The sequence below is a fragment of the Stigmatopora nigra genome, chromosome 2, assembly GCF_051989575.1.
Source record: "Stigmatopora nigra isolate UIUO_SnigA chromosome 2, RoL_Snig_1.1, whole genome shotgun sequence".
NCBI lineage: Eukaryota > Metazoa > Chordata > Actinopteri > Syngnathiformes > Syngnathidae > Stigmatopora > Stigmatopora nigra.
In genome coordinates this window covers 15,513,125-15,540,784 of record NC_135509.1, presented here as the reverse complement: position 1 = coordinate 15,540,784, position 27,660 = coordinate 15,513,125, and the positions used below count along the sequence as shown (strand labels likewise).

At 38.9% G+C, this 27,660-nt stretch overlaps 2 protein-coding genes across 5 annotated transcripts; one reads left to right on the top strand and one right to left on the bottom strand.

The window, feature by feature from the left end:
• Positions 1 to 2,026: 2,026 nt before the first annotated feature.
• LOC144181008 (voltage-dependent calcium channel subunit alpha-2/delta-4-like) lies at positions 2,027 to 27,660 on the bottom strand. Of its 4 annotated transcripts, XM_077709221.1 has the most exons (40): positions 27,255 to 27,660; positions 23,889 to 23,970; positions 23,516 to 23,632; positions 23,258 to 23,317; positions 22,348 to 22,510; positions 22,133 to 22,264; positions 21,368 to 21,428; positions 20,967 to 21,117; positions 20,818 to 20,892; positions 20,487 to 20,576; positions 20,292 to 20,405; positions 20,119 to 20,197; positions 19,910 to 20,043; positions 19,770 to 19,787; positions 19,482 to 19,559; positions 18,609 to 18,689; positions 18,464 to 18,538; positions 18,128 to 18,214; positions 17,983 to 18,054; positions 17,782 to 17,843; positions 17,117 to 17,184; positions 16,980 to 17,025; positions 16,755 to 16,852; positions 16,442 to 16,532; positions 15,872 to 15,964; positions 15,675 to 15,796; positions 15,202 to 15,270; positions 8,664 to 8,725; positions 7,241 to 7,255; positions 7,121 to 7,165; positions 6,977 to 7,039; positions 6,586 to 6,656; positions 5,746 to 5,821; positions 4,723 to 4,775; positions 4,109 to 4,164; positions 3,781 to 3,801; positions 3,560 to 3,677; positions 3,364 to 3,484; positions 2,586 to 2,663; positions 2,027 to 2,146 (listed from the first exon to the last, which is right to left on the bottom strand). In XM_077709221.1, exons 1-40 carry the CDS (start codon positions 27,341 to 27,343, stop codon positions 2,045 to 2,047), a joined length of 3,288 nt encoding a protein of 1,095 aa, XP_077565347.1. In that variant the 5' UTR covers positions 27,344 to 27,660; the 3' UTR covers positions 2,027 to 2,044. The 4 variants fall into 4 exon arrangements, with proteins under 4 accessions (XP_077565347.1, XP_077565364.1, XP_077565355.1 ...); XM_077709238.1 differs by lacking the exon at positions 3,781 to 3,801; XM_077709229.1 differs by lacking the exon at positions 19,770 to 19,787.
• On the top strand, positions 9,429 to 14,764 carry LOC144181027 (leucine-rich repeat and transmembrane domain-containing protein 2-like). Its single transcript, XM_077709257.1, has 4 exons — positions 9,429 to 9,609; positions 11,979 to 12,077; positions 12,979 to 13,629; positions 13,922 to 14,764. Exons 2-4 carry the CDS (start codon positions 12,032 to 12,034, stop codon positions 14,377 to 14,379), a joined length of 1,155 nt encoding a protein of 384 aa, XP_077565383.1. The 5' UTR covers positions 9,429 to 9,609; positions 11,979 to 12,031; the 3' UTR covers positions 14,380 to 14,764.

Below are 27,660 nucleotides of genomic sequence, written 5' to 3'. Positions count from 1 at the left end.
TGTATACACTGATGTATACACTGATGTATACACTGATGTATACACTGATGTATACACTGATGTATACACTGATGTATACACTGATGTATACACTGATGTATACACTGATGTATACACTGATGTATACACTGATGTATACACTGATGTATACACTGATGTATACACTGATGTATACACTGATGTATACACTGATGTATACACTGATGTATACACTGATGTATACACTGATGTATACACTGATGTATACACTGATGTATACACTGATGTATACACTGATGTATACACTGATGTATACACTGATGTATACACTGATGTATACACTGATGTATACACTGATGTATACACTGATGTATACACTGATGTATACACTGATGTATACACTGATGTATACACTGATGTATACACTGATGTATACACTGATGTATACACTGATGTATACACTGATGTATACACTGATGTATACACTGATGTATACACTGATGTATACACTGATGTATACACTGATGTATACACTGATGTATACACTGATGTATACACTGATGTATACACTGATGTATACACTGATGTATACACTGATGTATACACTGATGTATACACTGATGTATACACTGATGTATACACTGATGTATACACTGATGTATACACTGATGTATACACTGATGTATACACTGATGTATACACTGATGTATACACTGATGTATACACTGATGTATACACTGATGTATACACTGATGTATACACTGATGTATACACTGATGTATACACTGATGTATACACTGATGTATACACTGATGTATACACTGATGTATACACTGATGTATACACTGATGTATACACTGATGTATACACTGATGTATACACTGATGTATACACTGATGTATACACTGATGTATACACTGATGTATACACTGATGTATACACTGATGTATACACTGATGTATACACTGATGTATACACTGATGTATACACTGATGTATACACTGATGTATACACTGATGTATACACTGATGTATACACTGATGTATACACTGATGTATACACTGATGTATACACTGATGTATACACTGATGTATACACTGATGTATACACTGATGTATACACTGATGTATACACTGATGTATACACTGATGTATACACTGATGTATACACTGATGTATACACTGATGTATACACTGATGTATACACTGATGTATACACTGATGTATACACTGATGTATACACTGATGTATACACTGATGTATACACTGATGTATACACTGATGTATACACTGATGTATACACTGATGTATACACTGATGTATACACTGATGTATACACTGATGTATACACTGATGTATACACTGATGTATACACTGATGTATACACTGATGTATACACTGATGTATACACTGATGTATACACTGATGTATACACTGATGTATACACTGATGTATACACTGATGTATACACTGATGTATACACTGATGTATACACTGATGTATACACTGATGTATACACTGATGTATACACTGATGTATACACTGATGTATACACTGATGTATACACTGATGTATACACTGATGTATACACTGATGTATACACTGATGTATACACTGATGTATACACTGATGTATACACTGATGTATACACTGATGTATACACTGATGTATACACTGATGTATACACTGATGTATACACTGATGTATACACTGATGTATACACTGATGTATACACTGATGTATACACTGATGTATACACTGATGTATACACTGATGTATACACTGATGTATACACTGATGTATACACTGATGTATACACTGATGTATACACTGATGTATACACTGATGTATACACTGATGTATACACTGATGTATACACACATATATACACTGATGTATACACTGATGTATACACTGATGTATACACACATATATACAGACATATATACATATACATATATAGCTACTTTGTTTCTATCGTGAAAATCCATTATACCCCCCTTCTATGGATCACAAACAGAATTTCCCTGACATCCCCTCACCTTAGGAGTAGCCACTTGCCATGGTTACGTGATGTGGACGAATGACCCGCAAAGCAGCAGGGTGCCACACAAAAGCCTCATTGACAGCCAGATGGTGCACGCACCCCCACAATCCTTGGCATTTTCCTGAAACAACCACAAAAAAGCAAGATGTTAATACAGTAGTTGATGAGCAAATGTTTTTTTTTTCCCCAGTCAAGTCAATAGTTGTTGTTGTGGAGTCATGCCACTGATGACAGGCAAAGGAAATTACGATTTTACTAATATTTTTTTATTTTTAAATGTTTTTTGATTTAGTTATCATACCAAAAGGTGCTATGCATTTTTTTATATCCATTTTTAGATTATAAATTCAGTGAGTGTCATGGTCACGTTTTGCCTTCCTATATTAAATATACGTGTACGTAGATAGTCTTTCGATGCTGAAATCGAAAATCGCTGACCACAACAGCCTACGATGTAGAAATGATACTCTGCAAAACTACCTTTGCCCAATAGAAGGAGCTATCCGACTGGCATTTGGATTTGCTACTCCGATAAAAAATGTTAATAAATAAAATCTGACCTTGGGGTGGTAGGCATGGCAAGACTCAGGGCGCCGGCGCACTTTCTGCGTCTTCATCCGGTTGCACTTGACAGTGGCGTTATGTTTGAGGACGTCAAAGAAAATGGTCTAGACTAGAGAGGTCCTATAATGACACTGACTTTCGATCCAATGTGATTTTTCTCAAGATATTGTTTTCAAATGCCCATATTTTCATATGAATTTGAATAAAAACATTCAATTCAATTTGTACAGCAGCAAAATTAAATCCAAATATAATGAAACCAGTAAATGATAAATCACTTTGCATTTAAGTCACGAAATGCCTTGTTTGCAATATTACAATACATCGGCTGCTGAGTAGTTAGGAAGGCCTCGCAGTTCTGGGGTCCTGGGTTCAAACCCAGTCCAGTCCTTCTGTGTAGAGTTTGCATGTTCTCTTGTGTGGGTTTTCTCCGGATACTCCGATTTTCTCCCACATTTCCAAAACCATGCATGTTAGACCACGCGAACACTAAATTGCTCCTTGGTGTGAGCGTGAATGTGGCCAGATTTTTAAATGAAAGTTACACATTGAACTGTTACTCTCATTGGTTTATAATGAGACGTCGTCCCACTGTGCCTGCATATTTGCCTCGTGATTTGATTGACACCAGAATAAAATCACAGTAATACTAAAAACACACACGACTACTGCAAAAACTCCAACCTTAAACGGTTTTAGGGGGCGCAGATACTGATACTGAGTATCAGATCAGGACATCCCTCATCTGGAGTTGACTCAGAGACTAGTCAAAAGGATATATTTGATCTCTTTGGCCTGTAGCAGGATGGGGCTATACTGGCGCGAACAGTCACAGTTTGCTTCAGTCACCAGCAGCAGCAAGTTGGTGTCGGGAACCTGCTGCACCACAAACATCCTGCCGAGGCAACAAGATTGTGAGCTCCATTTGAGTATGAACCAACCGTAAGTAACGTTTTCTGTGTCGACGTACTTCTGGCAGCGTCCGCATTTGATGATACTATTTGCTTCCTTGACGGACGAGTCGTACGTAAACCCTGGATAGGCCGTCTCGCATGGAGCCAGCGCTTCCACCTTCTTCTGCTTGTGAGCTACAAACACACACACACACACACACACACACACAGCCACAGTTGTGGTACATATGTAGAAAATAATGTCAACTCAACCACATGATACATGTTTTAAACTCACTTGTGTGATATCCAGCCTTGGCTGGTAGATGATGATGAGGATGATAGAGATGATCGCATGGAGAAGGATGATGAAGATGGTAATGTCATCAAATAATCAATGAAACATTGACAACAAGAACACAATAAACACTCAAGGACGCCCCTCACAAACCAGGAGCGTCCTTTTGGGAATTCAGGAGTGCCTTAAGATACAAGGACTTTTTTGTTGTTGTTTTAAAGAATTGTTTTAAGCAATTACTAACCAAGATTTGAGATATGAGAGTGTGTATAGAGGACTGTATCTCAAAGCACCAGTGGATTATAATTATAGCAGGAGGATACATTACCATCCACAAAGTAGTCCGAGTGCCAAAAACCGCACAGGTTGAAGTCCAACACGAACCTTGAAACACACACAAACATTCTGATAAATTTTGCTGCACATTTAAATTCTATGCTTGATTGTATTGTTTTTTTTTAATATGGTAAATTGTTGAAATGCAAACAGCAACAAGTCCAGAGGCTTCATATGAAATTGTTATTGAGCAGAATATTTTTGGGATAAAAAGATGTCATAATATAGCATTAAAAGTGAATACTCTGGGAAGCGTATTTTGAACACACTAGAAAAAAATACTTCAACGTCCTATTATTAGCGGGCATACAGTATTTAATGCCTTACCTATTTCTATATCTTCACCCTCTTGCTACTGCGTCAACGAAATTTCCCGAATATGGGATGAATAAAGTTATCCCATCCAATCCAATGTTTTAACATAATGGGTGTTGTGCATTAACATGAGAACATGGGGGAAGCCAATAAACTAAGCTATTGGTACAACAGCGTTAGGTTTGGCATTACCTGTCGTCACTTTTAAACAAGATAGACATCACCTGCTAATGGGAAAACAAATTCATACTGTGATATAATATACACATATTATATACATATATTACTCACATAAGTGCATTGGAAAAGATCCAGCGAATGATTGCCACTAGGCCATAGAAGGGCTGCCGAGACAAAGAAAACAAAAACAATAAATTTGTAACATCAGGTGAAGAGTTAAATCATTCCAAGAATGCCACATTTAAAGTGAATAAGAATAATTTTTAACTTAAACTACTAATGGTGTACAACATGAAATTCTGCTTGTTTATTTACTCATTGACACCAACAGTGTATAAATATTAAGATAGATGGTAGTAGATATTAAATCATACGTGTCAATTTGTGCATATTTTATACGTTTTTTGATCACTTCAAATTGTGTACACCATATCACAACTTTTGATTGGGATTTTAAAACTGTAAAACCGATCTCGTATCACCCATTTCAGATCGTCTCGATTACTGGTCACAGATCAAAACGTCATCGCCGACAGCTAATGTCATGCTTAGAGCATTATATGCGAACGCGCATTCCCCTTTCACCAGTCCGCCTTTTTACTATATAAATATAGCGCATCAGCAAGCAATGTACCCAGACAGTCAAGCTCTCAGCGTCATACATTGACATCTACAAAATCTTGAATTTAGTGCATACTGATTGGGCACCACCTCTACTTTGGAGAAAATTTTAGACTTTTACGTGCACCCTGTGTGTGTAAATATGTGCCTCGTTGCATTTGTACGTTTTTTTTAAGTTGCTTAATAAGGGGAATTCCATCATTAATAAGGGGATCAATTAGCCAAGGTTGCCAGGTATGCTAAATCAAGTTGAGAAAGTTCATTAAAATATAGAAATATAGGCACATATTACATATAATTTTATGTGACTGAAATATAGTATGGCATTATTTCACAGTAATAAGGAATGAGTGGTTTGTCTACTATTGAAGTATACTTGGATGGGACTCAAAGTATATTTGAATGGTGGCATTCATTTTGAATGTTTCTGTTAAGCCAAGTGTTATTTGTGCCGTTTTGTGCTGTTTTGTGCATTTTTTCTGGTATTTTTGTGCATGTGTCGTGCACACTCACACTTAGCAGAGGCCGAGCACTGCTGGCGTGATGGTGGCTGTTCTTGCACATGGCCTGGTAGTCAAACAGCGAAACCCTAAATCCGCCACATGGAAAAATAGCAGAGTTGCATTAAGATATCCACTTTTCATCAAGCTGTGACTCAATGCAAACCGTCAACAAATATAATACACTACTCCAAAAAGTACACTACTTATGTACTATATTGTCTTTGGTATATTAAAAAAACACACACAATAACAAACAAATAGAAAAGGATTTGTTGTTCGCCAAAGGGAAACAAAGGTCATTTGTTTAAATGGAAAAGGGATTTCATCTGTAAAACGTAATGTGATTTATGTGAAAAGAACTACAGTAAATAAAGAATAAATATAATCCACTAATACAAAATGGTATCATAAGATGTAGGTCAAAATACTTAGATCACATTTTTAATCATATATTTACTGCTTAATCTTTTACCACAAAATCCTTTTATTTGAACATTGAAAATAACAATTATTTAAATGTTCATTTGTGAATTTGAAAATATTAAGCGATAGAAAAATAATAAACTGTATTTTTTTAAAGAAGAAAATTGTCCTTTTATGTGGACGGGCAAAAGGTTTTAATCTCACATTAAATCAGATTTTTTATGTAAAAGTAAAGAATAAAAGATGAATGAATTTAACAATCATAAGATTAAAAAATAGAAACTTTTACTAAATGACAGGGGGTTCTCTCTAAATAGGGCAAAGCTTTTTCTCAAAAAGAATGTGAAATGTTAAGACCCTCCCTGACAAATTTCACTTTTTGTGGCATCATGAGAAGAAGGTAAGAAGGTTAGCACTTGCCACTGACTTTTTATACATGCCCATCTTTATGAGTGTCGCCATCACAGCGCCATCCACCTCGCCCATGAAACGACCCACCTGGAAAAAAAGGAAGCGGCATCAAATCTATGTTAAAAAAACAAACAAAAAAAACCCTGATGACATGTTAAATTCACTTGTTCATATAAATTGTCTGTGTTTACATTTGTCTTAATTTACTGTCAAAGTCCAGCAATCAAGTGGTGACTTGATCCTAAAACTCATTCCATTGGTTGAAAATTTAGTGTGTGTGTGTGTAGTTAGCATTGAAGGTGAGTGTGAAGGTCGTGTGGCAGAAGATTAGGCGATCAAATCCCGCATCACCATCCAGATGTGGTTATCAAAATAATCCTTATCAGATGTGACCCTTGACCTCTGACCTCCTTCCTCTCCTTGGAGAGCAGGATGAAGCCATGACTGTCCACCAGCAAACACCTCAGATCCTGAGATGGAGCACATGAGATGGGCAATGAGATCAAGCCGATGCCATGTCAACAACGCACAAGCACGACGGAGTTACGTACATCACTTTCGCAGTTGAGGGGGCACAGTCCTTCGATGTTTGAACACTATCAAACATATATGAATTAACAAAAATATCTTTGATACAGTGATATTGGTCACACCAAAGTGTAAAAACTCACGTCTGTGTCGCTTGCCTAAAAGAAAAACGACAAGGAATGATTCAAAATGAGTCCATCATTAAACATATGCTCAAAAATAATGATTTAGAACTTTTCATATAGCAAATGGAGATGTATTTTTAATCCAAAGGGTAGAACATTCTCACTTAGGTTAGATACTATAACAAGGCAGATTAACATTCATTCAATTTCCATACGGCTTATCCCAGCCAACTACGGCTACCAGGCCGGACAGCATCCTGAATCGGTGGCCAGCCAATCGCAGGGCACGAGGAGACAAACAACCATTCATGCTCAAACTAATACCTAAGGGCGATTTAGAGTGTTCAAGCCCCCTACACTGCATATTTTTTGTGGTTTTTGTGACCACGCGAGCTCAAGGAGAAAATGTCAATTGCAAACAAGATTACAGAGCTGCCAACCTACGTTGACCCCATTTCAGTACCCTTGTCCCATTTTCGGAGTATTTCTGGAGTGATTCATGCAAAAATCGATATAAAATGTAAAAAATTAAAATAAAATAAGCGTAGGACAATTTAAATCAAACAAACTGTTATTGTCATGTTTTGATATTCATTGCAATATTGTTTTTGTAAACTATTGAAAAAGTATAGCATAATGAAAATAAGTAAATTAAACATTTTTACATGTAAATTAAACATTTTAAACGTAAATTAGACATTTTTACATGTAAATTAAACATTTTCGTAGAGAGTACTAAATCACAGTTGCATGTTTTGCTGTATGTACTAAACTGAATGATGTATCACTGCTATAGGCCCAGGGGCAGCAATGAGTCAAATTAAAATTTAACATTTGCCCTTCAAATATAAAATTATGAGATCAAACTTCCATTTAAAAAAGAAATTAAGTAGGGCAGATATAATCGGTACATGTAATCATCAATCAGTGCTCTGAAACAAATTGTTTGTTATTCCAAAGTTAACAAAACTGGAAGGGTTTATGGCCGATGACAATGTGTATCTATATATGTGCTTATATATGTATGTGTGTGTATTTGTATGTATTTATATATTTCAGCAACATGGTTATTTATTTATATATTTATTCATGTATTTATTTATTAACTTATTACCTATCTATTTACGTCTAAAATGCCTTTCCTATTTTTGCATCCTCACCCTCTTGCTACTGCGATAACGAAATTTCCCAAATACGAGATGAATAAAGTTATCCAATCCAATCCAACTCTGCCCATGCTGGTTTGGATAAAAGCACCAACACATACCATATAGTGACAAACATGCCTGTGCACGTGTGTATGGGTGTGCGAGTGCGCGAGACCAAGCTCAACATTAAAATATAAGGAGATGAACGTAATCAACAGCTGTCAGCTCTCATTAAGTGCTAGCCCACATCTGTCACAGTCGCAGCCTGTCTACGTGAGTGTGTGTGTAGTCACCTGCTTGGTGATGGCCCAGAAAGTCTTCTCCAATAAATCCAAGGACATCTGCAGGCCAACAGCTAAAAGTAGCACATATACAAACACAAAATCAGATGGCGTCAAAGCACTCTCAAAAAGACAAAATGGATGCTGTTCTGTTAAGGCAAGCTTTAGGACTGTTTGAGGCCTACTCAAAATACATTTGGAATAATAATGTTACTGCATTAAAGCTATGCATGCCACCTTAGAGTTTTTAAATAAAAAAAAATATTTTATCATTTTCTTGAACTGCAAACAGCGTTAATTAATAGCAGAAAAAAATCACAAAGAAGTGAAGTCGCAATAATCGAGGGAAGACTGTATTTTTTGTTAGAATAGGTGGTTTACATAAAATGTGGGATCACTTGTGGGAGATGTTGACTTTCAATGTGTATAAAAAAAAATTAAAAAGCCACAAAAAGGGAAACTGCCTGCAAAAACAATGTATTTTGAGGTATTTTGGGAAATACAAGCAAAGTGTGTTTCATTTTGATAGAAATACACGTTTTGTAGTTTGCTTTGACAAGTAAAAACTGGGTGGATTTGGTATTGTACAAGTGAAATATATTTAATGTGTCTTGTACACTTTCCTATTCATTCATTACATACATTTGCCACATAGATGCCATTAACACCAGCTCTGCAACAGCACTCTCTCTAGTTCAATGTGTGACAGTGTGTGTGTGTGTGTGTGTCAGCTAAGAGGGCAGTGATGTTATGAGGGTGTGCAGATGATGAGGATAAGGAGGAGGAGCATCCAGGATAAAGTGCATTTGTGTTTGAGCTCCAGGAGCAAGTGGATCAAGATTTATTGGCGGATGAGCACTCGCTTTCCTTCCCTGCAGGACCACTTCATTTTCATCACGGCAATGTGGAGCAAGTGAAAAGGCATTTTTGTTTGGACAGTCGAGCTGATTGGCACATGGTGAGTGTGTCTTTAAGTCTGCTTGTGTGAGTGAAAGGGACTTGTTTAGGAAGTTCTCCTGAGAGTAAAAGACCCACTGGACTGTGCATCTGTGGATTCAAGCCTGTTAGAGTTTTAGAGGAGCCAACATTTAAGATTAGGGTTTAATTTTTGGGTCCCGTTTGAGCGTTTAAATCAATGGCAGGGTTTTGACTTTTTGAATCAGGCCTGTTTTTATTCACTTTAGTCCCTAGGTTGAATTGTTATTTAGTATTTTTAGTGTTATCAGGGTATACATATTAAATTTCATGGTGATATAATATTTGGATAAGAATATGATATTTGCCAAAATTACCAAAGTCTGCCACTTGATTCATTGCCCTTAGATTGATTGAATAAATTGTTATGTACTTTTCACCTAAAGCAAAAAATAAATTCTAATTTTAGACAATTTTGTTGTTGAAACATTCCGGCCATTGGCATGAAAATCATTGTTTTAAAACAAAGATGCATATCTAACAAATGACATTGGTTGATAATTTGTAAATAATTCATTTGATTGTTGCTTTACAAATGATGTCTTAATTTAATCAATTAGGTCAATTAAAGCATCACCCTAGATTTATTTATTTACAGTGTGGTTGCTAGGTCATGTTTGAATGAAAAAGCTATTTGTTTATTTGATACTTTATCTATTTTGATGTATGGTTACATACAGTAAATAGTAAAACAGAAAATACAGTCTAGACAACATTGACATTAAAAATACACATTCCCTCATTTAGTTTGGATTAGTGTGACATCATTTAGTGGCCTGTGTGAATGTGTGAGGCAGCATGACTGTCACTTATTTGCAATGTACACTTAGTAAAATGTCATGTAATTATAATAAAATATTTTAACATATATTTTTCTTATTTTAAGTTATAACTAAGTACAGTAAGTAAACAACCTGAATGTCATCAGGTCAGCCTTAAACATCTGATAGCGTAAACTCTACGTCATATGTCGTGACGTTCTTCTGTGTTGTCTGTGGTGACCTGAGTGGTTTGTCATCTAATGTGCCTGATAGCTCCTTTTAGGCTGCCAGATGTATTTTCCTCCCGCAATCTGTGGCACGTGTGTGCTTTTCTTTTGTGGCATTTGAACAAAGCAAGATGCAGGGCCCACAAAGAAAGGCGCTTGGGGCATCGTCCATCTTGACTTATGTCACCCAGATGCCTCCGAGCTTCCACAAATGGAGCGCAGAGGCAAGAAAGCCAGCGCGAGCACACGTACTGCATTTGTTTTCTTTTGCTTCCACTCAGTGAACTGACCATACTCTTAATCCACAAGCAGTGATTTTTCACTAACCCCGGCAGTTTGGCCTCACTCAAAGCTTTCCAGGGATTATTCAATTTAGTTGCGGATTAGTGGCGCCAACTCATTGCAGCGTCTGCTCTCGGCTGGAAGGGGCAAGCTGCGAGCATGTCTGCATCCAGCATGTCAACAGTGTCAAAGATAGATTAAATTTTTTTGCTGTTAACTTTAGAATTACCATGAAACCTAGTGTGGTATAAACCATTAAATTCAATGGTTTATATCACACTACGTTTCACGCTAATTCAAAAGTTAACAGCAAAAACATTCAATTTAGGGATTAACAGCTAAAGACACGATTAAAAACATAACATGTAGTACAGGGGTGCACAAACTTTCTTTGCTCAAATTTTAGTTTGCAAGGAGCCAACCTCCCGCGATCTACGTTGTTTGACAAGCCACAGACAAAGCTCGGCAGTTATGGATAGCCAGGGGTGCCTACACTTTTTCCGTATGCGAGCGACTACAGAAATGATCATATTCATTCTTACAATTTATGTTTTAATTCTTACAATTTTGAGGTGTGTTGCATAACCCCATATGTAAGTACATGTGGGTGCATGCGCGTTAGAGCGACACTGTGCCGCTACTTTAAAAAAATTGCTTGGCACCAAGCTGTTGGGATGGAGGAGTCACTCGGCACCGAGTTAGGAGGGGGGAGCAACTGGAACAAATCCCATCACCACCAAAGGGTGATGAATTGAAACACGTAAGAGTCGCACGCATTTGAAGTGTCCAAGATCAATGTATCACTTAATGAGCAGTTGTCATAGCTTGTTAATGTGAGACGACGTTGCGGGCTCCACACATAACATAATAAAAATAATAATAAATAAACAAAATTAAAGCATTGAATATCTTGTGATGTTTGTAAGTTATGCAATCCAACAATAGCACATTTGTTATTGACTGGTACATCACAATCGATGTATTCGCCACCGCTGATATAGCATGTCCAACAAGTGTAACTAAGTGTCATATAAATGAGCAATGGTGTAAATATGGAAAGTGTGGTTTTGGGTGCTCTGCAGATTTTGTTCAAACGGACCCTGGCGTGATCCAATGTGGCATCAATGTGGCTGACATGAGGCATATGAACTGGCAACAACAAAACCTGCAAGCCCTTCTTGGTAAGTGTTGCTATTTTTTTTAACTATTTTTTTGTGTTGATATATGTCATGGCCTCCCATATGTCTAACACCAATAGCATGTCGAAAAGTGCCACCACTTTGCCAACAAGGAAACATACTTGCATAGTTCCTAATGAGATTTAACCATTCCTAGGTCTGCTTATATACTCTCTAAAAGATCATTCATACTCTTCAAATTCTAAAAACCTAAATATTTCCTAAAAGTAAATAAATTATTTTGTAGTTCAGTTACTACTGCTTTGTCATCATCCTTTTGTATGTAGATGTTAAATTCCTTGAACATTAAATGGTTTGTGAAACAAATATCCTGTCCCAAAGATAGTACATATAGTACTATGTCCAATTCAGTTAACCTGTAGGACCATGTATGCTCAAGTTTCAGTGCTGGTACATTTTGACCAAGAGGGTGCCAGCGATCATTCTCAATAAGTTTTACTTGGGTTGTGAGAAACACAATAATGTGATTGGATGTGAGATTATTTCAACAACAAATGTGACAAGTCTCCAACTCATTATTTAAAACAATTAAATAAACTATCATGATTATTGTCACAAGTATTCTAGTGTCCCAATCAAGCAATTTTTCACTTCCAGCTCAAATAGATCAGAAGTCGATCAATTGGCTTTAATGGTGGCAAATCAGTTAACACTCATGCTTGATTTTCTCACGAGAGCCAGATGCAGTGGCATATATCGTTGTATTTTGGATTTTCCATTTGACACCCAAATGGACTTAAAGGGGAATGTCATGAGCGGCTTCAAGTGGCTGCAGATGGAATCACAACAGGGCAAATTGTTGTTCGCAAATCTACAAGCAATACTTCTGAAACAACTTTCTGCACAAGCCATGAAAACACAGCCCTGTGTGTCTGCTTTTCAGCTGCTGCTGTTACACCGGCTCTGATTTTGATGGTCTGCCTGAGCCCGGGTCGATGCTGTCCCAGCATGTGCACCTGCAATGGCAACATCAGCGACTGCTCGGGTCTGTCTCTGAGCACCTTGACACCCCTCTTGCCCCTGCTGGATCAAGGCTGCGTGACATTGCGCCTCTTTCAGAACAACCTTTCCACACTTGCATCCGTTGACTTTAGCAACCTGACCAGCCTGGAATTCCTGGACCTTTCCCAGAATCGATTATCTACCCTGTTCTTTGGAGCATTTTCACATCTAGGTAGCCTGCATTGGCTCAACCTGTCCACCAATCTGCTCGGTGCAAACTTGACCACAGAGGACTTCAATGCCAAAGAAGAGAAGGACCGGGGCCTGAACAAGGAGGTCTTTAAGGGTCTGTGGTGGCTACGAGTTCTGGACCTGTCCTCAAATGAGCTCCACTGGCTGCCTACAGGGCTCTTAGACGGTCTGCAGAGATTGTCATGGTTGTCATTGGCCAGGAACAATTTGGCCATTCTAGAAAGAGTCACCTTTGAGCCCCTTGTGGGACTTCAGGAGTTGCACCTTATTGGGAACCCCTGGGAATGCGACTGTAGGATGACGAGCTTCAAACACTGGATGGAGTGGATGGTCTACCGAGGTGGGCTTCAGTTCTTGCAAATCTTTTATCTTCAGGAATATATATAATTTATGAAATATATATTAAATCATAATCTAATGTTAACAAGCCATAGTCTGCTAAAGTCTCTAGACTTTTCTTGAAGGGTTATATACCTTTTAAGTCATGTTTTCAAGCAAAAAAAAATGGAGTTGGGTGTGTATTTCTAATTTTGGCATGGGACAAAACTGCTGAGTGTTTAACTGTTTTTACCCCAATTTGAAAAATCATAGTGCAGAAGCTTTCATAATGCTAACAAAATGTATTTTCACAGATGGACTGGTAGACGCCATGATCTGCAGTGTCCCCAGAAAATTGTTGGGGCGGGACCTACGCGGTGTGCCGGCAGAGATGTTTGCCAACTGTGTGCAGAGCGCCACTGGGGAGTCTTCATCAGAAAATTTTAGCCGCCCTCTGTGTCCGCCAGGTCGTCTCAGCATCACAGACGACTGCATAAGGCAGCGCTACCGTCCGATCAGCGTCCGCCGAGCTCACGGTACGCAGATTGTAGCGGGTGTGGTGTGCGGAACAGTCTGTATCATGATGGTGGTGGCAGCCACCTATGGCTGCATCTATGCCTCACTCATGGCACGCTATCAGAAGAAGATGAAGAACTGTGGGCAACCGCTTATGGCCCAGGACGGACCAAATGCCGACCCAGAAGAGGGGCTTGAAGAGACTGCGCCGAAAGAGTCCTGCGTGGTGTATGGGTACCGCATCAGTAGCTTCTGATTTACTCAAGATCCCTGTTGATTTATCATCACCAAAACTACCTTTCATCTACCAAGCCCAATGAATAATTTCAGTCCCAGAATCAACAGTGTAGGCCACTATATAAAACCACCATTGTAGTGATTAGGAAGTAGACAAATAGTGAATAATTCCCAACACAACCACAAACTCACATCTTGGTAGTTATGCTACAGCCTCGTTCTATAGGCACACCCAGCCTTCAGCAATACTGTCATCTACAGCCCATACAGAGATACTACAACTTAAATTAGGACCTTGTTCAATGTCTACCACGTGTTTATACCATCACAGTAAATGTGGATTGTTTACATTCCTCTCTGTGCTCCAAAACTCGCCTAACTCAATAAAATCATTTTGCCTGAGATGATTTGTTTTTCCACCGCAGAAATTTTTTTCAAACATTTATGATTTTAGACAAATCAAGAACAATCCCAAACATGGTAGTCCACTGCTGCCAGTAAGTGAACTTCCACAAAATTGGAAGCAAACAAATTAGGGATTAATGGATAATACAATTAACATCCAAACTGGGACTCACTGAAAAGTATCTGAGTAGCGCGTTGGAACTCATTAGGCAAATTTTGACAGCACACTTAAACTCTAAAAACTGTGAAAAGGCCACAGCCAAACAAGAAAACTTTCCAAAATAATTCCTTTATCATATACTTTTGTCCAGAAAAACTGCAGTGACGATGTAACGGAGGGTAGTGAAATATGATAATTCTAATGACTAATGATAAACAGAGATGAGTTCTTGGCAACCAAATCTAACAAAAGCAATTGACTTAAAAGAAAACTGACCTCCAGCCATGGCTGTTTTTCCTTGTGCTGAAACAGTGACCGATGTCGTGGCCACCACGTATCTCACGCCTGGAAACCAAAACACCAAGAAATTAGACAACAAACAGTACAAATGGGAAGGTGGACAATGGTGGACAAACTGGTCTTTGACGGCCAGTGTGGGTACAGGTTTTTGTTCCAACCGATCCAGCACAGACAGTTTAATCAATGAGATTTCTGCAGAAAACAAAAACAAAAAAAACACCTGACTGAAATCCACTGATTGCACTTGTAGGACACCAGATTGGTGAGAAGGTGCCCTTTCTATGCTCTCATTGGCTAAACTGCTGACACGAATTGGTTGAAACAAAGACCACGACCCACTCTGGCCCCTTGCGGAATCGGTTCGAGAACCCTGCTTTACGTGTATGATAACGATAAATGTCAATATCATGAATCGGTCTGTTATGTGAAAACGATAGTAGCAATCTGACCTTTGTCATTGACAGCATAGTAGAAAAAATTGCCAGGTGGATTCTCCACAGCCAGTCGATACCACAGTGGGAAATGATCGATAGTGAACAAGTTGTCCTTGTCTGAAGGGGTCAAGAACTTCCTGTGATATGACACCCGGATACATCGTGATATTTAGTCTGAGCGATTGGGTGATCGACACGGAAAGTGTTCTCACTTGGCCACACGCGTCTCCGTGCCGGCATATCTCATGATCCTCATCAGACCAGCACGTGTACCTAGAAAAGCCGCTTCCATGCCGGGCTCCAGCCTGCACAAACACACACAAAAATACCCTAACAATGCAATCCATCGATATTTGTGTGCTTTGTCGTGTTGTGTTTGGGTTTAAAAAAATTGGAGTGTGATAATACAGGCACACACATGATAGGGGAGAATAGGTTGGTTCGTCACAATGTTTACACTATCATGAATCTCTTCCCATCAACAAATTTTAGAGGAGTTGCCACTTGTTAATGGATTACTCCAATCTATTATATTGTTTAATTTAAAAAAAATATATATATATATATCTTTAAAGGGTGCACGTTTAATTCATTTGCAACCAGAATGACTTAGACATCTATTACCGCCAATGGCAGGGAAAGAGTTACCTACTGGGAGAACAAAAATAGAGCGTTACTTGGGCTTGGGTCTTTCTGTTTATATTTGCAAACAACCCTGTTCTCCACACATATGCGCGTACACACCGACAAAGACAAAACGTTTGCACGCAGGCAGTGCTGACCTATCGTTGAGCACAATGGCGTTCCAGTAAGCTTCCATCGGTGCCGTCACCACCGCGTCAAACAAAGTTTGCTGAAGCAGAACCTCATCACCTAGACAACACACACAGATGATGCCATCAGTTAAGAAAATAATCCTAAAAGGTGCCACGGCGGTCATGCAGATTTTTAGGTCATTCATTTTTATGGCTTTTCAGCTTACCAATATTACAGGTGAGACAATTCCAAATATATTTTTTTTAAGTTCAGAATGTATCCCTCATAATAATCGTGTCTAATGTGATAATGCAATGTCAATACATAGTGATGACGTACATTCTAGGTCTGGCTCCTTGCCCATTAAGTAGCGGATAGCCACCTCCAGCTGAGTGTACTTGCGATGGGCGGGGTCAATGTCCGTCTCACAATATGTCCTTAAGAAGAACAACACAAAGAGTAAACACAAAACGGGATCGCGGAAGGTATATTTGATAGCCTTTGACGGTTATCTAACATCAGGATTTATTCCTATTTATGGTAATTGAAATCTACCAGTCGTACCACTCGGATGCGATGCTGAGATCCGGAGAGGTCAAGTCGTGGAGCCCTACAAATGCAAAGTTCATAATTAAAGCAAGATTGTGACAAAAGTGAATTATCCTCAACTAATGTGGGTTATTCTGGGTAATACAGCTTACCTTCTTCCACGGATACATTTCCCACAAACATGAGCTTCCCATGACCCTGGGTGAGCACCATGCCGAAGCTAAACACAAATACACACAACATTTGCCACAGTCGTAATGAATTGCTCAACAAAGTATATGCTGTCATGTTCCATTTTAGGAAATAAAGTGATGCCTTGACATTTCGAATTGATCGATAACTGTAATACTAGTTCACACAATGCTATGATGGAATAATCAGTTTGTTCAAAAAAAAAAAAAAGAGAAACGTTTACATTGTTAAAGTTGTTGTCCGTGCAAAGTGAACCCAGAGTCCCGAACACTAAATGCAGACAGTAAGTTGATGTAATATTAACCATTCTTGGCACATGATGAAGAATATTACATTGTTGTCGTATTTTATTTATGTTTTTCATTGCGTTATTTGAACAAGTGAGCATTCATTTGATTTTGCGACTGTTCACTGAAATAGTCTGTTTCAACAAAATTCTTTGTGATGTCACGTGGCTTTGAATTGGACAGAACATTTACTCTTACTTTAAAAAGGAAAATATCGAGATAGACTGCCTATTGTATTACAATAGCCAGCTTCAATCAGCTATATATCGGGATATAAATTTGGGCCCATATCCCTCACTCGTTATAGATTGTATCAAAAAGGATAGAAAAGATTGTACCTGAAAGGAGTGTCGTCGATGTTTGTGTAGAAATATTCGTTGACCAGGAACAGTGGTCTCCTCTATTTAAAGGCAGGAAGAATGTTGTGTATGTCAATCAAGTCATTTTTTACCCTAAACTTGTTAAAGTACTTTTCTAGAGAAGACACCCTTCTTTAGGAAGTGGCTCTAACTTCCTACAGACTTCGCAGGTGGACTCACCCCATTCTCCACAGACGCCCTGACGTTCAGACTGTGGCTTCCCGTCTCGCCCCTCACCATGGCTGTTCTCAGCTGAACGAGAGAAAATACACATCAGACATTGGGCCAGTTGGGAACAGGACCATAATGCGTTTGGGGTGGTCACCTTCTCTTCACTGTCCTCCCACTCCACTTCAGACAGATCAACACTGTTGTAGTTGGGCTTTGGCTTCAGCTTCTTGCCATCCTTGTACTGAAAACGTGTTACAAATTCTAACATTTTCACACAATGTTTTGTTTTTCAATTTTGGTAATTTATTCTTTTTATATCTTAAAAAAATATCTTAACATTTAAAATATATATATTTATCATACATTTAAAGTCAAATCACTCATAATTCTTATAACACTGCTCAAAATAACAAGAAAACAAAACACGTGAATGTATAGGGGGGTGAAAAATTTCCATGAAAGATTTGCAGCAATAGAAGTGTGAGGTCACCAGAGGTCGGAGGTCAGGATGCGCGAGGATGTAGCCGTTGTTGGTGATGAGGAAGGCATAGCCGTGAACGCCCAGCTGAGGAAAAATAAAAGACAGGATCACCAATGACATCATGACGATGACTTAGATGTGGAGGATGACTGACCATATATCGGGGTGCGAGCTTCATGACCTCCGAAAGAGGAATGTCAGTGCCCACCACGCCCAGCAGGATCCCGTGTGACAACTGCACACATGTTCACATGTAAAGAATCAGACAAAAAGTCCCAGCAATATGGATTTAAAAAAAAAAAAAATAATGCTGGCAGTATGTAAACCACAGCTGCAAGGAATTTTACCATTAATGTTTATTTTATGTTTATTTTAGGGTAATTTGAGCCAATTGTTACTTTAAGCCCTAACACACACAATGAAATGTGAATTCAGAAACCCAACAGGTCTTGAATCCTTGATTAAATTAACTTAATTTTTATCCATTAGGGTTTTGGGGCTAGGTTTTAGATTGAGGTTAAGAAACATGGTTATTGATTTAAGATAGGGTGCTGTTTTGAAACCCTCATTTTAAACTGTAACCGTATCTTTATTCTTCTTAAAATCCTAAACTACAGGTGGCAAATTCAAGGCCCAGGGATCAGATCTGACGAGTAAATTACGTGCATCTACTGTGTTTCTTGCAAAAACGTGATCATTTATTAATGAAAATCATCTGTTTCAAAATGTAAAGACTAAATAGAGAAGAATGAGGACTTTAAATTAATGACAAATGATTTTCCCCCTATGTTTCATTTTTTTAAAAAACAAAGATAAAAAGACAATATATATTAAGTATTTTGGGCCCAGCAGCCCTACTTGGCAGATATAATGGCCCTTTGAAGGAAACCACAAGTACAATGCAGCCAATGACAAATGAAAAGTCCCTAAACCCTAGTTGCCTTAAACGTGAAGATCCCAATGATTTCTTTGTACGTGTGTAATCAAAGAAAAAAGAAAAGACTTGGGAGTTAGTTTTTTGACTGACCGTCTCCTTCTTCTTGCTGAAGACGGGCATTGCGACCGACGTCATGAGCAGCAGACTTTGCGCTTTGGTGTTAAACAGCTGATGCAAAAAAGCACAACAACATGTCAACATTCAGGAAAACAGCAAAATTATTGCCATTGAGTGTTGTGTCAATTTGATGAACGCAATTTTGAAAGTCGTGGTTTAATAAAGCTTGTGAAACACCCTCATATGGTAGACCAAACAGGACAAAACCATTGGGAGATTGGGACTTGCTACTTTACTTAAAAAAAACATTTAATGTTTTACCTCCTTGGTGTTGGGAAGCTGACAGAGGGATGGGCCACAGAATGATGACGGTGATAAAAATGAAGATGAAACAAGACGTGATGGAGCTGAAGAGGAACAGGACAAGGGCCGCGGGTGCGTGCGCCCTTCGAGGGGCTCACCACAGTATCCATGTAGGCTTCGGTCCAGATGATGTCGTGATCGTGGTTGATGACCATCGGACGACTTAACACGTGTAGATACTCCATCACGTTCTCCTGCACGTCGGCCAGAGTGGACACATGCGTGTAGTAGCCTGGAATCACACACACCATAAATAATTCATGAAGCACCCAAGTAAACAACAGACATATATAGAGTGATGTACCACCTTTATTGTTGCATGCGATCCATTTTGTGTTTTGTGCAAAGGTCATCTCTCTTCCAATCAAATATGTGAAGACACGCACCTAAAAAGACAATACAGAGTCCTAATCTTCAAAATGCTAAAAATGTATTTCAAAGGATTCTGTATGTTAAATTTCGGATCAGTGTTGCGCTCACCCTGCGGTCAGGCCAGTTGAACTCCTCAAAGACGGACTCAAAATCCTCCATAGCACCGTCTGTGATCAACATGATGGCCTGGTTGCACATACTGCCTTGACCTTTGACACGCGCCTGTCCAGAGTCAAGCACATGCACATTTATTGTTTTCGTGCATGAGATCAAAAACAACCCACCTATCCACAATTTTCTCACCTCATTAAGGATCTTGAAAGATTCTTTCATTGCGTGTTTGATCTTTGCTTCCCCTTTCACATGAAGCTCATCCACCAGCATCTTGAAATGCTGACACCAACACACACACACATGCGTGACAACAATGACATGACACATTACATATTTTTTCAGGATCATAAGTCCAAGGTTTTCTGGGTTTGTGCATTTGTAAATGCATTTTTGTGACTGTTTGTATTTGTCTTTGTCTGTGTGTTTGAATTCTACCTTCATTTATTTGTTTGTCTTTTACATGGATGTGTGTTTATGTGTGTAAGAGTACTTGTGTTTAAATATTTTAATTGCATGTTACCTCCCTGTTGTCCAGGTCAGCTTGGACAAGAGTTCCTTTGAAGCACGGCTCCACATAGCGGACATAATCTGTGTACTACACAATTTTTAAAGTTATGGGTGAATGAATTGGATATGATAAAAAAAAAAAAAAACATCTGTGTATCTCACGGCAATGACGTTCACAAAGTCATTTTCGCCCAGTGTGTCGAGAATGGTGTTGATGGTGTGTTTGGCGATGGTCATCTTCAAGCCCTTCATGCTGCCGCTGATGTCCACCATGATGATGATGTCCTTGGGTGACGTGGCTGCTTGGATGTACCTGATGCAGATGAACGGCATACAACAAACCTGCGGTCATTGATGGTATTTCTTTAAAAAAAAAAAAATCAATGGCATAGTTTCTTAACAATATAAGGAATCTAAGCACCAAGTATTTCCAAATTAAAACTTCTCAACTAACTTTGATGAGTCTCCTTGACTAGCACTAAATGACTACAGTTGATCACGTAACGTAACAATTCAAGCCATCCGAGTATTGTATTGTTGCGAGGAGAGGAATAAAAAGTCACCAGTTTCGGTTCCGGCAGTCAAATGCCGCCACACCGTTGCTGTCTGGAGTCCATTTGATACCTGAAATCCAGACCAGATTCTTAAAATGGAGCACATATTTATCATCAAACACACGTGAGTAAGTGTTGTTTTGAATAAAATAATACACTATGATTAAAATTTTAACTTATTATTATTATTATTATTTTCATAAATCTAATTAAAAAGGCACAATGTGGTGCTCTGCAAAAGCCAATGAAAAGAGCCATCGGATTAGCCATGCCTGCTGTTTAAATACAAAAGAAACATTAGAAACAGGGAGAAAAAAAAAGAAAAAAAATGTACTCCCAGAGGCACTGCACCCTCTGCCCTTCATTTAAACAGGTGATATGTAGACGTATGGTGCATGACCTGATGACTAGTTTTTTTATGCTTAGATTTCTGTAGTGTGGAATAGTGCTGTGGCTGGGGATCTGCCAAGTCACCAATTTGCAAATAAATATGTGAAAAAAATATACATACTGTATTTTCTCGCATATAAGGCGCTTTTGTTGAGTGAATCAAGATATTTGGGCGGCTTATTATGATATTGGGAAATTGTAAAGTCAAAAAATGTCAAGGCAACTTTCAGGGTGCGGCTTATACCCGCGGCCGGTTTATAGGCAAGTAAATAGGGAATATACTATACGCACAACGCAAGCATGAACACACACTAAGATTTTCATCCACCCCACGGTGTAACAGATTGCATATGGGGGGCCACTACCAAATGGGTGTCTTCTTACCAGGGTAGATTCTAAAAAAGCCAGTGGAACTGCCAAAGAATTGCCAGGTGAGTGTCGGGTCTTTCTGGAAGTTTGCCATGAAGACGTCATTGAGGGCTTCCGAGTTGTAGATGGCATTCAAGATATTCGGGTCTGGAGGAAAGAGATGGTCAGTGTTGAAAATGCAAAGCAAAAAAGATGGCAGAACCTTCTATTCAGCAAGCATAAACTCAGACCTTTGTTGTAGACGTTAGTGGGCACCTGGATGGTGCTCTGTTGGATGTTGACGGGCATCTTGTTGAAGTGCTCGTTCTCCTCCAGGGCAAACTCCCCACCCAGTTCCACAGAGTTACCGTCCTCATCCACCGTGTTAATCAGCATCGAGTTGTAGTAGTCGAACTGCCACACAAAAACGCATCCACACATGTATTTATGTGCGCTCCGACACATAAAAGTCACGTTGAATCAATAAGAGTTAAAAAAAAAACATTAAAAAAGAGGGAAAAGAAATAAAATCACAAATAAATTGATGAAAAGTCATACAATTGGTTATTTGAATCATGTTCGAAATTTGCTCGGGTATATAATAGAGTTTAAAGCCCTGATTTAAAGAAGCTAACTGTGCAAGCCAGCCACAGATCTTCAGGTAAACTGTTCTTATGCCATCTCATCCTTCTTGTTCTTAGAAGACACAAAAAAATGACTCCAGATGATTTAAGGGTTCCAGATTCTTCATTGTGGTCAGGAAAATAGCATGCGTTTTGGCCTAAGGCTATTTAGTGTTTTATAGACCAGCAGTAAGATTTTATAGCCTATCGTTTGACTGACAGGAAGTCTGTGTAATGATTTAATGGATAGTGTAATATGGTCCAGAGTAACAAAACAGCAAATTAAACTCAAGAAATTACAGTATAAGATATGTTATTTTTTTTAAATGACTATTGTCTATGGCATGTACTATTTGATAATTAAATTTGTGTTTTTGTTTTAAAAAATATTCTTAATTGTAATCCAAAGGTCAGGATCGAAAGAAATGCTATAAATTGCTTAGGTTAGCCGCACATATATGCTGTTGGATATAAAAGAAAGTTTGTGTTCTCATTATAAATGATATATCAGAGGGAGTGTTGGAACACATGCACCCACCTCTAAGGAAGTATTGAAATCATGGTAGAGGTCGGCGTCTTCTGCTGATTCAGCCAACCTCTGGCGGAAAAAAAATCATCATAAAATAAAATCACTTTGGTCTGCCTTTGGTTTGTCTCAAACTTAGTAGGATTGACATGACCCCATGGGGGAAAAAAAGTAATTAGTGGCCAAGTTCAGTTTTTTTATTGATAGTGATGGAATAGTATGAATGAGTACTCTGTATAAATTATTTAAAAGATAAAAAATAAAAACCACCTTAACAGACTTCATTTTGCTTCCCAGCATGCGTTCAATCTTTTCAGAATAATCCTTGACAAGATCATCTCCAGCAAGGTCATACATCTGGATGATGGGCTCCACATCCTTCAGTTTCTAAAGCCATACACAGCAAGACACACACTGCACTATTAGCCGAGCTGCTTAGAAGCATGGCACTAAACAAAGCACAGTAATGCAGGTTACTTAGGTTATTTGTGTCACAAGTGATTTGTGTCAATTATTTTGGTCTTGTGGATTTTCCCCAATTAGATTTGATCTGAAGTCGGCCAAGTCAGACGTCACAGTGACCTCCAGTGACTTACTCCAAATCAGAAATCATGCCAAAGTTGCATCGAAAAACAAGCTGTACCTTCTGAAGAAGAAGAGATCCTGAATATTTGGTGGACAGATCTCGAAGTTGCGATGAAATGATCGATGCCCACTGCTGAACACTATGACACAACGACACAAGAAAAAACATACTCAAGAAATGACAACATTACAAAACTGTTGCATATTTCAGCAAATTATTGCCAGTATGCAGATTAACAGTGGACACACAAAAGATAAACAACATTGCACAGTTACAATCACATTCTAACATATATAGATCTGTTTGGGTATGAGAAACATTCATTCATTTTCTTAACCACTTATTCTCACAAGGCTCACGGGGAGTGCTGGGGCCTATCCCATCTGACTTCAAGCACCAGGTGGGGGACACCCTGAATTGGTGGCCAGCCAATCGCAGGGCACCAGGAGACAGACAAGCACTCACACTCTATATCTAGGGGCAATTTAGAGTCTCTAACCAGCACTACCATGTGTGTTTTTTGGAATGTGGGAGAAAACCCACGCAAGCCCACGGAAAACATGCAAACCGGAATATCAACATAAATTGAATACATGGATCCCTGCAAGAAAATAAGAGTAACCACCCTTTATAAAATCCTGCAGCATGTTCATGCTCGGACAAAACACCATTCACCCGATATGGAGAACGGGGCTCAAGGCAGTGTAAGGTGAGTGGACTGGCAAGGCCCAACTGGCATGGGTCCAGCGGGTATAATGGTCCGCAGATGGTGACAGACGAGCTGTTAGCACGAGCATGAGGGGGCACAATTTTGAAGACGTAGCCATGCAAATGCAAAATTCAGTTTGGATATTTAGTGAAACAATTCAGAAAATACTGTGGTGTGTTTCGAACAATAATGTAATATATAAATTGGCCATACGTCCTGCAGTATGCAGGAAGTGTGTAATTTAAAATTCCTTGTCCTGAATCCTGAGCAGCCTCAAACAGGACACTTATTTGTCATCCCTTCTCAAATTGGAACTGAACATGACATAGTCCAGCATGTTTGTGAAGTTTTCCTGCATTAAGAGCAGCTAGCAACTTCGGAGAGTGCTTCTTCACCTTAATTTCCTGAAATCCCTGTAAAAAAATCTGCAGATTGCATTCTAAAGCCATTCCACAGTATTGTGGACAATGCACTTTACTGCAACATTCTCAATGCCATTGGGCATTATATAACTGCACAACCAATCGAGGACAGATCATTGATGTAAAAAAAAAAGCATTCTGGCTAGCGAGACTTTACAATAATGGCAAGTATTGCATCGCAACACTTAAAAACAATCTGCAGCCAAGTTGCGAGTGAGCTGAGGCCAGATATTCTAGTTGGAGCGCGCGAACACAGATTAACCAGATTATCAGGTTGAGTGGACAAGATGGCAGAGGGACAAGAATATGTGGAACAGTTGGCGCCTCCCAAATCCTGGCCACTGACCTAACCGGCCAGCAAGGGGTGGAGCCAACTTCCTCCCGCCAATGATTTGCAGCCACAATAGAAATCAGGCATTAAAATTCATATTGAAGCAGTTTGTCTATGTAACAATTATATCCCTCGTGATACATCCATTACAATGATAATGACTCTTAAAAAGTATGTTTTTTTTCTGGTATGTTAATTGACAAGGAATGACATGCAATCGAGATTCCAGATAAAATTTCTCGTCAGTCACTTTGATTTTCAATGATGGAATGAAAGGGCAAATAATGCTTTTATTTATTGAAAGTTGAAATGCCAAAATCTAGTTTACAATAATTGTGGTTTAATCATCTGCTGTGTGCATGAGTGTGTGTAACTGTCTGTTTGTGTCTGTTAGTTCCCTATGGACTCTAAAATGGCTTTGACAATTTATCTGAAAATTGACACAGTTATGCTTTCAGCGTCTGTGGAGGACACAGAATTGGATTTGTATCAATTTTTTTCAGACAACTACCAAAAAACTATCGGGTTTCCAAAAAAAATGGTCCGATTTACACTAAATTCACACACCTTCGCAATCTGTTGCCAGGGGTGTCAATTCGGAGTTTCAACATCATGAGTCTCTTAACGGTAAAGAAAACCGATAAAATATATTAAAAAAAAAACAAAAAACAATACGGCACAATTGTGACTAAACCGTCTAATGGATTTCAACAAAAATTGGCAGGATTATGAATCTGGCCGTTCAGAAGGTCCCTGCCAAGTTTGACAGTTTTTTTTTTTACACAGCCACAATTCGACAATTGATAACACTTCAAACCAGTATTTCCCAAATATGCGGTTTTCAGAAAAAATAAGTTCAGCGTGCAGTGAAGCGGAAGGAAGAATTGGGGCCCCACGCTCAGACCATGGATACAAAGGAAAAAACACAAGCAACAACAACTATGGTTGGATCTAGACTTCTTCGAAAACCCACTTCCCTAATTCACCCTAACCGATTGCCTCCAGCCTTAAAATACAGGGTCCGCGGAAGTACTAAGTTAGTTTGCAGTGAAAAGGAAGTGCACTTCCCATTAAGACATAACAACCTGCGCACAGTGAAACTGCACATGGCCATGCTATGCGCACGTTGGGAAATTTGAACTGTATTGATTGGCGTCTTACGCACCTACTTTGACTCCACACACACACGAACGGGCACTGCTCCAAAGTCTTACTCAAGGCCCAGCAATGCCAGGCTCTTCTGCTTGTTTACTGTGGTCCCATAGAGATTTAGATCAGAAATCTGTTTCATTAATTTACAAAAGGTTTAATATTTCTTTCTTCAGGAGAAGGAAAACTATTACCCAGATCCAAACTATTTTATGTTTGTTTATCCACAGTAGTGTGGAGGCTTTGATCCATCCAAGTAAAATTAAAATTTTGATCAGAACCTAAATCAAGTTGAATTAATTATTTATTGCATAGCTAGGGCCATGTTAGAATAAAACTTAATGGTATTAATATATTTAATCCATAGTTGGAATTTCACTTTTTACAGAAGAACAAAGATCTTTGTAAAAACCCGGTTAAAACCTGCTTTTTCATTGTCAAAGCATGAAGCTCTTCTTCAAAGCCAACTTGACTATATTGGGACCATAGCAAAGGTGAAGCCGTTTCTTTAAATTCACACTGGCAACATGAGAAGAAAATGGTGCAGATCAAAATTAGTTTGAACTGGTTTCATTCATTCATTTTCCATGGCCATCTTCCTCTGCTCATCCCAGCTACTGCTACTGTCAGTAGGCAGGGTTCACCTGAAATGGTTGCAGGCCGAATTGCAAGGCACCGCGAGACCGACAACGTAAAATTTGACAATTCCGATGAATTCTACTTCACACCCAGTATGCAACAATTTGACTCATTCACTGTCAAAACAAGGACCACTAGAAATAAACTGGTATAAAACTGCGGAGTGGACTTACGTCTCAGGTGGTATTTTCATCTGAGCATGAACACTGGCCCACAAGAAAAACAATCCCAAAACTCTGCGCATTTTAGACCCTCTTTCCATCCTGACTATTGGGATTTGTCAGGATGACTTAGAAGGACTGATGAGGCCTCCTCACGTGGGATCCAGGATGAAAACCAGCTTGTTGCTCTTCATCAAGTTTCTGCTTCTTCTACTTCCTCATGAAGGGACCTCACGATAAAAAGCTTGAGTACCCCTTCCCGCAAGTCTCCCCTTGCTGCTCCTTTCTCTTCTGAGTTCCTTCAGGTCTGGCCAGGTTCTTCCTCATAGCATCAGCATACAGTTGTGTGAGCTTCCGGCATCCCACTGTGAATTTTGCTGCCGCTCACCCAATTTGCGACATAATCCACTTGGATTAA